This window comes from Choloepus didactylus, chromosome 7 (assembly GCF_015220235.1).
Source record: "Choloepus didactylus isolate mChoDid1 chromosome 7, mChoDid1.pri, whole genome shotgun sequence".
In the NCBI taxonomy this organism is placed as follows: Eukaryota; Metazoa; Chordata; class Mammalia; order Pilosa; family Megalonychidae; genus Choloepus; species Choloepus didactylus.
Window position 1 is genome coordinate 122,908,478 of NC_051313.1, and position 13,534 is coordinate 122,922,011.

General features: G+C 37.9%; 1 protein-coding gene across 1 annotated transcript; it reads left to right on the forward strand.

The window, feature by feature from the left end:
• Positions 1 to 12,073: 12,073 nt before the first annotated feature.
• Positions 12,074 to 13,004, forward strand: LOC119540755 (olfactory receptor 2G6-like). Its single transcript, XM_037844714.1, is given in 2 exon segments — positions 12,074 to 12,882; positions 12,884 to 13,004. Coding segments are annotated over 2 exon segments (930 nt in total).
• Positions 13,005 to 13,534: the final 530 nt, after the last annotated feature.

The following is a 13,534-nucleotide window of genomic DNA, read 5'->3' on the forward strand; positions in this document are numbered from 1 at the left end:
TGCTGTCTACAAGAAAGTCACTTCAGACATAAGGACAAAAATAGGCTGAAAGTGAAAGGTTGGAAAAAGATAGATGACAAAAACAACAACCGCAAAAAAGCAGGAGTAGCTATATTAATATCACACAATTTAGACTACAAATGTAAAACAATTAACAGAGACAAAGAAGTACACTACATATTAATAACAGGGACAATTCATCAAGAAAACATCACAATCATAAATATTTATGCACTGAGTCAGAGTGCCCCAAAATACATGTGGCAAAGACTGTCAACACTGAAGTGAGGAGTAGAAAGCTTCACAATAAAAGTTGGAGACTTCACTACACCACTCTCATCAATGGATAGAACATCTAAATGGGAGACCAATAAGGAGACAGAGATGTTGAATTGTACAATAAATGAAGTAGACTTGACAGACATTTATAGAACACTACACCCCACACCAGCAAGATACACATTTTAGTCAAGTGCTCATGAACCATAGTCTAGGACAGACCACATGTTGGATCATAGAGCAAGTCTCAACAAATTTGAAAGAACTGATATTATACAAAACACCTTCTCAGACCACAATTAAATGAAACTGGAAATCTAAAGCAGGAAGAAGGTCAGAATATTCACAAATATATGGAGGCTAATTAAAACACTCTTAGACAACCAGTGGGTAAAGGAAGAAATTACAAGAGAAATTATCAAATACCTCAAGGGAAATGAAAATGTAAACACAACATATCAAAACATATGGGATGCAGCAAAGGTAGTGCTGAGAGGAAAATTTGTTGCCCTAAATGCCTATATTAGAAGAGAAGAGAAAAATAATGAGGAATTAACTGCTCACCTGGAGGAACTAGAGAAAGAACAGCAAACTAACCCTAAAGTAAACTGAAGGAAAGAAATAACAAAGGTTAGAGCAGAAATTAATGAAATTGAGAACAGGAAAACAACAGAGAGAATCAATAAAACTAGAAGTTGGTTCTTTGGGAAAATAAATAAAATTGATGGACCCATAACTAGGGTAATGAGGGAGAAAGAAAGAGAGAAGGGAGAGGGAGAGAATAAACACAAATAGAAATGGAAAAAGGTACATAACTACTGACCCTCCAAAAATAAAGGAGATAATGAGAGGATACAATGAGCAACTATGCATTAGTAACTTAGACAGCATAGATGAACTGGACAACTTCTTAGAAAAGCATGAACAACCAACACCAATTCAAGAAGAAATAGATGACCTCAGCAAACCAATCATAAGTAAAGGGATTGAATCAGTCATCAGAAAACTCTCAAAAAAAGAAAAGCCCTGGACTAGATGGCTTCACATGTGATTTCTACCAACTTTTCAAGAAAGAACTAGCACCAATCCTACTCAAACTCTTCAAAAAAATTGAAGAGGAGGGAGAGCTACCTATCTCATTCTATGAAGCCAACATCACCCTAATACTAAAGCCAGACACAGATACTACAAAAAAAAAGAAAAATATAGACATATCTCTTTAATGAATATAGATGCAAAATTCCTCAACAAAATACTCACAAATCATATCCAACAGCACATTAAAAGAATTATACACCAAAATCAAGTGGGATTTTTTCCAGGTTTGCAAGGCTGGTTCAACACAAGAAAATCAATGTATGTAATACACCACAACAATACATTAAAGTGAAGAACCACATGATCATCTCAGTCAATGCAGAAAAAGCACTAGATAAAATTCAACATACTTTCTTGATGGCAACACTTCAAAGGATAGGAATAGAAGGACACTTTCTCAATATGATAAAGGCAATATATGAAAACCCCACAGCTAACATCATACTCAATGCGGAGAGACTGAGAGCTTTCCCTCTAAGATCAGGAACAAGACAGGGATGCCTACTGTTACCATTGTTATTCAACATTGTACTGAAAGTGCTAGCTAGAGCAATTAGGCAAGAAAAAGAAATAAAAGGCATCAAAATTGGGGAAGAAGAAATAAAACTTTCACTGTTGGAAGATGACATGATCCTCTATGCAGAAAATCTAAAAAAAAAAAAAAAAAAAAAAAAAACCAGAAAGCTATTAGAGCTAACCAATGAATACAGCAAAGTGTCAGGCTACAAGATCAACACACAAAAATCAGTAGTTTTCCTATACACAAGGAATGAGCAACAGGAGGAGGAAATCAAGAAAAAAAATCCATTTACAAGAGCAACTGTAAGAATCAAGTATTTGGAATAAACTTAACCAAGGCCTCAAAAAACCTATAAGGGGAAGGATCTAAGATGGTAGCATAGAGAGGAGTGGAAGCTAAACAGTCCCCCTGGAACAACTAAAAAAAACCCAGAAACAAGTAGTAAATAATCAAGAATAACTGCAGGGGGACAAACGTGACCATCCACTCATCATACACCAACCTGAATTGGGAGGAATGCCTGAGATCACAGCATAAAATATGTAAGTAAAAACTACAGATCCAAATCAGAAGACCCCTCCCCCACAGCCTGAGCTACAAAGCCTCATGATGCCAGGGAGAAGTTTTCTCCCAGCAAGCAAATATAACTCAGCTGAGCTCCAACTGGGGTTTTAATTAGCGAGTGTGAACTGCTCACTATGAGGTACGAATCCTCAACAAGTAGACAGAGGCTTTGGGTGATGACTGACCTTGGAGAACCAGAGGGTCACCTCAGACAAGCTCTGTTCCTTTTTTGACTCAGTGGAGAAAGCCTCAGCCATTTCAGTTCCCAGCACTGTGACCCAGACAAGGGTATAGCACAGGCAGAGAGAGACCATTGAAATGCTAATGACCTCCCCCTAGGGTGTCTATCTTCTCTAAGAGAAAAGGGGTGTGGCCTAGCTCTACTACCTGTCTTTCATTCAGAACTTACACCAGTCAAGAATTATAGGCTAACAGGAGCCACCTCCTGGGCAGAAAAGCACAGTGACCAGAGGCATCAGAGGGTGTACCAATTTTCTAAGACACACCCTCAGGGAAACCAGATACTGAATATTTCTTCTTTCTGGGACCTTAGCCCATTCTGGTCTGGGGAGGCCTGATTGGGGTAACCAAGGAAACCATGCCTAGACAACAGAAAACTACAAACTACATCAAGAAAAATGAGGTTATGGCCCAGTCAGGGGAACAAACTTGCACTTCAGCTGTGATGCAGGAACTGAAACAACTAATAATAACTGAATTCAAAATATTTAGGGAAGAAATGGCAAAAGAGATGACCCATATAAAACACAGGATGTACATAAGGTAGAAACTGAAAGTTCAAAAAACCAACTGGTGGAATCTATGGAAATGAAAGGCACTACACAACAGATGAAAGACACACTGGAAACATACAACAGCAGATCTCAAGAGGCAGAAGAAAACACTCAGGAACTGGAGAACAAGGCACCTGAAAGCCTACATGCAAAAGAACAGATAGAGAAAAGAATGGAAAAATATGACCATCATCTCCAGGAACTTAAAGACAAAATGAAAAGCAAGAATTTACGTGCCATTGGTGTCCCAGAAGGAGACAAAAAGGGAAAAGTGGCAGAAGCAATAATAGGGGAAATAATCAATGAAAATTTCCTATCTCTTTTGAAAGACATAAAATTATGGATCCAAGAAGTGCAGTGTACCCCAAACAGAATAGATCTGAATAGGCCTACGCCAAGACACTTAATAATCAGATTATCAAACATCAATGATAAAGAGAGAATCCTGAAAGCAGCAAGAGAGAAATGATTTATCACATATAAAGGAAGCTTGATAAGACTATGTGTGGATTTCTCAATAGAAACCATGGAGATAAAAAGAAAGTGGGGTGATATATTTAAGATACTGAAAGAGAAAAACCACCAACCAAGAATCCTGTATCTGGCAAAATTATCCTTCAGATATGAGGGAAAGCTTAAAATATTCTATGATAAACAGTCAATGACCAAGTTTGTGAACAAGAAACCTGTTCTACAGGAAACACCAAAGGAAGCACTGCAGACAGAAAGGAAAAGACTGGAATGAGAGGTTTGGAAAACAATTTTGGGAGATAGTAGCACAGCAATGTAAGTACACTGAACAAAGATGACTGTGAATATGGTTGAAAGAGGAAGGCTGGGATCATGTGGGACACCAGAACAAAAGAGGAAAAATCAAGACTGGGACTGTGTAACTCAAGGAAACCTAGAATGCTCAATGATTGTAATAAAAGGTACAAATATGTTTTTACATGAGGTAGAACAAATGAATGTCAACATTGCAAGGGTTAAAAATAGGGTGGGATTGGGGGGAAAATACAATCAATGCAAACTAGAGGCTAGAATTAACAGAAACATTGTATTATGCTTCCTTTAATGTAACAAAAGCAATATACCAAAGCTAAATGCATATGGGGGGTGGGGAATAGGGGAAGGGTATGGGACTCCTGGCATTGGTGATGTTGTCTGACTCTTTATTCTACTTTAGGTTAATGCTATCTTTCCTTTTGTCACCTTCTAGCTATAAAATTTTTTGTTTGTTTTTCTTTCTCTTGCCTTTTTCTTTTGCCTCTCTGCCTTCTTTGACTCTTCCTCTGTCTTTGTGGAAGAAACATCTTTATAAAGAGAGTGGTGATGGTGCTCAATACATAAATATGTGACTATACAGGGAACCAATGATTGTTTACTTAGAACGGAATGTATAGTGTTTGAACAAAACCATCTTAAAAGAAATGGATTGATGAAGAAAACTTGAGGGCACTGTATTGAGTTAAATAAGACAGACATATAGAGGCAAATATTGCAGTGTCTCACTGATATGAACTAATTATAATATGTAAACCATAGACATGAAATGTAAGTTACCAGGATATTGAATGAGGCTAAAGAATGGGGAAAGGTTGCTTATTATGAGCAGAATGTTCAACTAGGGTGAACTTAAATATTTGGAAATGGACAGGGGTGATGGTAGCATGTAATGAGAATAACTAACAGTGCTAAAAGGTGTGTGAAGCTGGTGGAAAGGGTAAGCTCAGAGTCACGCATGTCACCAGAAGGAAAGTTGGAGGTTATAAGATGGGAATGTATAAAACAGTGAATCTTGTGGTGGAGAATGTCCATGATTAACAATACAAATATTAGAAATGTCTCTCAGGAACTAGAACAAATGTATGTCACTATAACTAGAGGTTAATAGTAGAGAGGCATATAGGGAAAAATATATAACTATTGCAAGCTATATACTACAGTTAGTAGTATTTTAACATTCTTTCATCAACAGTAACAAATGTACTATACCAAAACTATGAATCAATAATGGGGAGGGTGTGGTTAGGGGTATGGCAGGATGTGAGTTTCCCTTTTTTTTTTTGTTTTTTTCTTTTCTGGAGTAGTGAAAATGTTCTAAAAATTGAAAAAAAAAATTCTGTTGATGGATGCACAGCTGTATTATGGCTCCATGGGCAACTGATTGTACACTTTGGATCTTTGGATAGGTGTATGGTATCTGAACAATCTCAGTAAAAAAAAAAATTAAATAAAAAAAACCTATACAGAGAAAACTATAAGAAACTGCTAAAAGAAATTGAACAGGACCTAAAAATATGGGAGAACATACCGTCTTCATGGATTGGAAGAATAAGCACAGTTAAGATGTCAATTCTACCTAAACTGATTTATAGATTCAATGCAATACCAATTAAAGTCCCAACAACTTACTTTGCAGAAATAGAAAAATGAATAATCAAATTTATTTGGAAGGGCAAGGTGCTCCAAATAGCCAAAACTATCTTGAGAAAGAAGAACAAAGCGGGAGGTCTCTCACTACTTGATTTTGAAGCATACTACAAAGCAACAGTGACTAAAACAGCATGGTACTCAAATAAAGACAGATATACTGACAAATGGAAGGAAATTGATTGTTCATAAATAGACCCACTCATCTACAGACATTTTATCTTAGATTAGGCCGTCAAGCCAGAAAAACTGGGACAGAGTCACGTCTTCAATAACTGGTGTTTGGAGAACTGGATATCCATATTCAAAAGAATGAAAGAGGCCTCCTCTCTGACACCTTATACAAAAATTAACTCAAAATGGATTAAGGATCTAAAAGGTAGTGCTAAGATCATAAAACTTATAGAAGAAAATGTATGTAAATATCTTAAGGATCTATTGATAGGAGGTGGCTTCCTAGGACTTACAACCAAAGCATGAGCAATCAAAGAAGAGATAGATAAATGGGATCCCCTCAAAATTAAACACTTTTTTACATCAAAGGACTTTGTCAGAAAAGTAAAAAGGCAGCCTATGCAATGGGAGACAATATTTGGAAACCACGTATCAGATAAAGGGTTAATATCCAGAATATATAAAGAAATCCTACAATTCCACAAGAGAAAGACAAACAAACAAATTTAAAAATGGGCAAAAGACAAGAATAGACCCTTTTCTGAAGAGGAAATGACTCAAACACATATAAAAAGATGTTCAATTTCACTGGCTACCAGGGAAAGGGAAATCAAAGCCACAAGATATCATCTCATTCCTACCAGAATGGCCATTATCCAAAAAACAGTAAATTACAAGTGCTGGAGAAGTTGTGGAGAAAGGGGCAAATTTATTCCCTGTTGGTGGGAATGTAGAATGGTGCAGCCACTCTGGAAGGCAGTGTGGCAGTTCCTCAGGAAGCTAAGTATAGAATTGCCATATGACCCAGCAATTCCATTACTAGGTATATACCCAGAGGAACTGAAAGCTGAGACATGAATGGACATTTGTAAACTGATGTTTATTGTTTCCAAGAGATGCAAACAGCCAAGATGTCTGTTCATCAATGGATGAGTGGATGAACACACTATGATATATACACATGATGGAATATTACACAGCTGTAAGACAGAACAAAGTCATGGAACATACAATAACATGGATGAAACTTGAGGATGTTATTTTTAGCAAAGTTAGCCAGAAAGAAAAAGACAAATACAGTATGGTCTCACCAATATGAACTAACATTAATGAGCAAACTTTGAGAGTTATAACTGAGAACACAGGTTATCAGGAGATGGAAAGTTGTTAGACATCAGGCACTTCATGCTGAAGGATTATAGAATGTTCAGCAGGATTGACTGCGTAGATCCAGAAATGGAGAGTGCAGTGCTGTGTGATGGTAGCACAGTATTGTAGGTGCACTGACCAAGGATGTCTGTGAGTGGGGTTTAAGGAGGAGGCCTGGGTGCATGTGTGATACCAGAGGGAAGGACAGACGATAGAGACTGGGTCTCTGTAGCTTGGTGAAACCTAGAGTGGTCAGTGATGGCAACTAAAGAAATACACAAATGTAAAAATATTTTTACATGGGGGAGAACAGATGAATGGATGTTGAAAAGAGGAGGGTATTATGGGAAAGAATATAATCAATGCAACTGGAGTCTGGGTTTAACAGTAACATTGCAATATGCTCTCATTAAATGTGACAGGGGCATTATACCAAAGCTGTATGTCTGGGAGGAAAGGGTGTAGGGGAGGGGTACAGGATTCTTGGTAGTGGTGTTGTTGACTGAACTTATTGTTGTATTTCATTTTATTTTTACTTCTACTTTTATCCTTTTTAGTATAATTTTGTTTCAATTTGTTTCTTTTTAGCAATGAACATGTGTAAGTGCTAATTATAGTGATGAATGCACAACCACAAGATGATACTGTGAACAATGATTGTGCACTGGGATGATTGTATGGTATTTGAATATGTCCCTATAAAATTGTGGGGAAAAGAAATAAACAGAGGGACACAAGTCATGGAGGGAACTTGGAGAGAGAGATATATGTATTCATTGTTGTTGGGTGAGTAAAATGGTGTAGCCTATCTGGAGGACAGTCTGGTAGTACCACAAGAAGCTAAGTATGTGGGGGTTTCAAGGTTCTGCAACCACAGTTTGGGGTATATACTTGGAAGATCGGAGAGAAGAGACAGGAATGGACATTTATGCCCTGGTATATATGGCAGCAGTATTCACTATTTGCAATAGATGGATGTGCCCTGAGAGTACATTACCTGATGAACAGAATGGAGAACTGTAGTGTATACATACAATAGAATGTTGAGAAGCTACAAGAAGAAATGAAGCTGTGAAACACACAACTAGGTAAATAGATCTTGAATACAACATTTTGAGTGAAACATGCCAGAAATGAGAGGACAAACATTATAATGCCTCACTAATATGAACTAACTATAATGTGTAAATTCTGAGAACTGAATCTTAGAGCACAGATTATCAGAGAAAGGCTTATTGTAATGGTCCCTAGATTGTAAGCTCTTATAGCAGTCACATCTATTCTTGAGTTGTAATGGTTATCTCTAAATCCTGAGATGTTGAGCTCCTTGTTTATAACCTAGTTGGTCTCTGGAACTTTGGATATCTGTGAGACACATGAGACTTGGAGCTAGAAGTTGGCAGCTATGAATGTCAGTATTACCCCAAATGGCAACTGTTGAAAGAGCTGAAAAAGAATTCAGACTTTCATTAGAGATATGAATGAAGAGGATCTGGTTAGGACTAAGACAAATCAGGACCAAGGTAAAGGGCGATACTGACTAGGTTTTAAAACTACAACTTATATGTGTGAGACCAAGGGAGGAGATGTTTATCTGGTGCAGGATCTATATTTTCACAAGATAATTGAACTTGTACATTCAGTTTGTTTGAACACCATAGGTGCATGGAGCTCTGAATGGGAAGTGGGATTTGGTGAGTTTGTAGAGCCTGGGGTGAAAACCACATACATCCTAGAATGATATGGGCAGAGAGTAAAAGTATTTGCTGGGACCCTTGAGGAACAGGGGAGAAATGCGGAGGTGTTGTCTTCCCCACCTGGACTATTGCTAATTTTCCCACAAACATTAAGGACTGACAATTTGATGGGCTAAGCCCTCCATCTGGGGGCCTTCCCCTGTGAGGCTAGTTGCTGCAAGGGAGAGGCTAAGCCCACTTATAATTGTGCCTAGGAATCCCCCCAAGTGAGCCTCTTTGTTGCTCAGATGTGGCCCTCGTTCTCACTAAGCCCACTCGGCAGGTGAGCTCTCTACCTTCCCCACTACATGGGATGTGACTCCCAGGGGTGTGAGTCCCCCTGGCAATGCAGGAAATGACTCATGTAGATGAGCCTGGATCCAGCGCTGTGGGATTGAGAGGATCTTCCTGACCAAAAAGGGGAATAGAGATGAAACAAAATAAGGTTCCTGTGGCTGGGAGATTTCAAATGGAGTCGAGAGGTCACTCTGGAGGGTATTCTTATGCACTATATAGATATCACCATTTAGTTTTTAGTGTGTTAGAAAGGCTAGAGGGAAATTCCTGCAGCTATCAAACTGCAACCCAGTGACCTTGATTCTTGAAGATGATTGTATAACTTTGTAGATTGCATAGTGTGACTGTGTGACTGTGGAAACCTTGCAGCTCACCTCCCTTTATCCAGTGTATGGACAGATGAGTGGAAAAATGGGGACAGAAATTAAATGAAGAATAGGGTGGGATGGAGGGGATAGAAAGAGTTAGGGGTTCTTTTTTACTTTTATTTTTATTTCAGAGTAAGGGAAAGTTTCAAAAAATGATTCTGGTAATGAACACACAACTATATGATTCTGCTGTGAATAATGAATTGTACACTGTGGATGACCGTAGGGTGTGTGAATATATCTCAATTAAAGTGTATTAAAAAAAGTAAATGAACAATGCGGGGAGGAGGGGTATGGGAAGTTTTCGATGTTCCTTTTTATTTTCATTTTTATTTTATTTTTTGGAGTAATGAAAATGTTCAAAGTTTGTGGTGATGAAAACACAACTATATGATGATACTGTGAATGACTGATTGTACATTTTGAATGATTGTATGTTATGTGATTATATCTCAATAAAATTGCATTAAAAAAGAAGATATCAAGATAGTATTGGCCATTTTGCTAGCATATGTGGTGGGAGGTATGTGAGTGACCTTAACAGGCTTTGCAAAGCTCATTTTGATTAGAATGTAAGATTGTTCTCACTGTCTGTGATTTTGAATGCCCTTTCTTTTGGGGATGCCTTTCCAGTAAAAATGCACATGGTTGTGTATGTTTGGAAGGTGGTAAACAAGCAATTGCCTTCCTGTAGAAAAGGAAGCCACAACCTCTGTCAGTTTTTTTCTCTCCAGAGACCCAAGTCCCTCTACAATATAGGAAGGAGAAGTTGACTAGGAAGAAGAGCTCCAGAGACATGTGCTGAGTGAGCAATCTCAGCACCTTCAAACTGCAGATAGTTGGAGCCAACAGACTGCAGTAGAGAGTTGGAGCAATCAGGGTACCCCACAGGGTCCTACCGCTGTCATCAAACTGTTACCGTAACTGAACTTTTTATCAAAGCCATGACCATTCTCTACTGCTAAATTGTCACTCCTTCTGGAAGGTAGGGTTTTGTTTTTCACATAATGGGAAAGAAAAGGAAACTTTGCTTTAAAAGTTGAGGAAATCCAGGGCTGGTTCCTATTTGCAGTAAACAGAGGGAACACTTGTTATACAACCTTCCATTTACTGTATTCATAATCATGGAAAATTGACTACTTTCTTCTCTTTGAAGACATAACCCTCCTTAACTTCCTTTAGATTAACAGGAATGTGAAAGAGAAGGTGGGACTTTTGGAGTGGGAACTCCTTGGAAAATGTTGGTTATTCTTGGGCCCAAAAATCCATGGGGCAGAGAATGGGAAGTTACACCAAACAAAATGAGGACACTTATTTATTGTTTTTTTCATCCAGTAGACATCTAGTACTTCAACATCACAGTTCTTTCTCCCTTTAGTTTATAGTAGAGGAAATGGGACGAGCTAAAGTTAATGTCATTATGTGCATTATGGCATCCAGGTTTTGTAGTTACTGCCAAAATACTTAGACAGAAGTTAATGTGACCACAAATATCAGTTTTCTTTCAATATTATAATTCTAGTATTGGCTTATCCTCCAGTCAGAACACCTATACTAGTGTCACTTTGGCAAATACCACCAATGTGAAAGGAAATAAGCCACATATTCTCTTTATCTAGAACTCAGATTCAAACAAGAATGTTTTCCTAGTTAGGATATTTTAGGGCAAACAAGAAATTTCATTTTGAGAGGACTTTTTCTTTGCTTATTTTTGTTTGTAAGAACTGGTTAAGACTGGGATCAAAGAGGTCAACATGCTCTGGTCATTTTGGGAACCCCACCATTCAACCTTCAGAGGAACAAATTTCCATAACATATTTCTTAATCTGTGCAAGTTAATACTTCAAACTATATTTATAAATTCTATAAAATTTTCCTTATGAAAGGACAATGAGATACATTAGATGACTGAATTCACAGATACGTAATAAAATCCTCCTAAAGCATGTTGAACATGGGGAAGCTGGGGGAAATAGCTTGCTAATTGGAGTCTGTAAATTGGAATCTAGAGGGTAATATTTATATTGTAAATCAATGCCTCAAACAGGGTGAGAGCAGTAGTTTACTTAACTAGATTTTTCTATCTAGAGTGGTTATGTGCTTCAGAGAATAACAAATAACTTCATATTACATATAATCATATCTAACTCTCCTGTTTAAATGTTTCTAACTATTCTTATATTGCTTATGTCTCCAACCCTGTGTACCCTCTCCCTCATATTTTCTCAATCAATTTGTCTTTCAATTAATATGTTAGTTCTATTATTTAACTATTATTTATCTATATAAGTAGCAATCTTTAACTTTTAATTTGTTTGCCTTTCCATAGCATGCACATTGATGGCCTATTTACAGCATCTTTAGAGTGTTTGAAGTATGCTTCAAATAAATTTTGTTATATGATTACAACATTTATTCTTTGTTCATGTGTCTCCTTTAAATGAATGAGATATTGTCATAGCTTATGTATTTGTACTCTTTTAACATAAAAGATTACCTTATAGTGTGTTTGCATTATTTTATTTCTTGTTTCTCTCTATGATTCCAATCTTCAAATGTTCAACCATGAATCAGGTTATTTTTCTGTTGGATAAGGTATCTAATTCTCCCTGCAGGAATAAAGTAGGAATGACCATGTAGGTGGCTCACAATGAATAAGGAATGAAAGGGACAAATTTGAGCAGTCAAGCAGGTTTTATCCTACTCGGCTTTTCTGACCAGCACCAGCTAGAGATGGTTCTCCTCCTGGTCATCTCTGTCATCTCCATTCTGACACTGATGCGGAACACAGCCATTACACTGGTCTCATACCTCAACCTCAAACTCCACACACCCATGTATTTCTTCCTCTCTAATCTCTCCTTCCTGGACCTCTGTTTCACAACCAGTATTGTCCCACAGATGCTTTGGAATCTCAAGGGTCCTGAGAAGACCATTAGCTACACTGGTTGTGTGATCCAGCTGTACGTTGCTTTGAGGCTGGGCTCCACAGAATGTGTCCTCCTGATTGTGATGGCCTATGACCACTTCAATGCCATCTGCTGGCCCCTCCATTATGGTATAATCATGCAACCAAAGTTTCTTCAGCAACTAGCAGCTATGGCCTGGATCAGTAGTTTTGCAGGGTCCACAGTTCAGACTGTCCTTGTTTTCCAACTGCCCCTCTGCAGCCACCACAGGGTGGATGACTTTATGTGTGAGGTGCCCACCCTGATAAAAATTGCCTGTGTGGACACAGCCTTCCTGGAAAATGAGCTCACCTTAGCCAGTGCTCTCTATGTGGTTACACCTCTGGGGCTTATTCTGGTCTCCTATGGTTGCATTGTTAGAAGTGTGCTGAGGATAAAATCTGCTGAAGGCAGGAAAAGAGCATTTGGGACCTGTGGATCCCACCTGATTATTGTAGTTTTGTTCTTTGGGACTCTAATTTCTGTCTACATCCAGCCCAAAAGCAAATACTCAGAATCACAGTAAATTCCTCACTCTCTTCTACACTGTAGTGACACCCTCTCTTAATCCTTTGATCTATACCTTGAGAAACAAAGACATTAAGTGGGCTCTGAAGAGGCTACTTAAAAGACATCCCAGTTAAGCAGAAGTGTGAAACATACTCAAGCAATCCCTCAGATACTGGATACTTTAGGCATAGATTCTCCTTTCATGTGGGAAAGCACATCTCAATCATCCACATAAAGGTAGATATGAAATTTCCTTTCAATGAAGTCCTGTAGTCATGTCCTATAAATCCTTCTTCTCCTTGTTTCTGGAAATATTGTAAGTCTCCTTTGTGGGCTACTTTGTAAAGGCCATGAATAAATAAATATTTATTTATTTGTTTATACATATTTATGTATATTTTTATAAATCCTCAGGTTATTGCTCTAGTGACTGAAATAGATATGACCTGGGATCATAGATTCATAAGTTTGGGCTTACCTGAGAATGTTTCCTGTTTCTTTCCATGTCATTCATTTAATAGTGTTACAGGCAATGTGTGTTCTATCCATAGTTTACACAAAATGTGAAGGCCCATTGGCAAACCCACAATTATCTAACAGTTGGCCTTACTTGAGGGATTTCTGATTCTCATTCACTCGAGAAGCAACCTGTGGGACTAAGTAC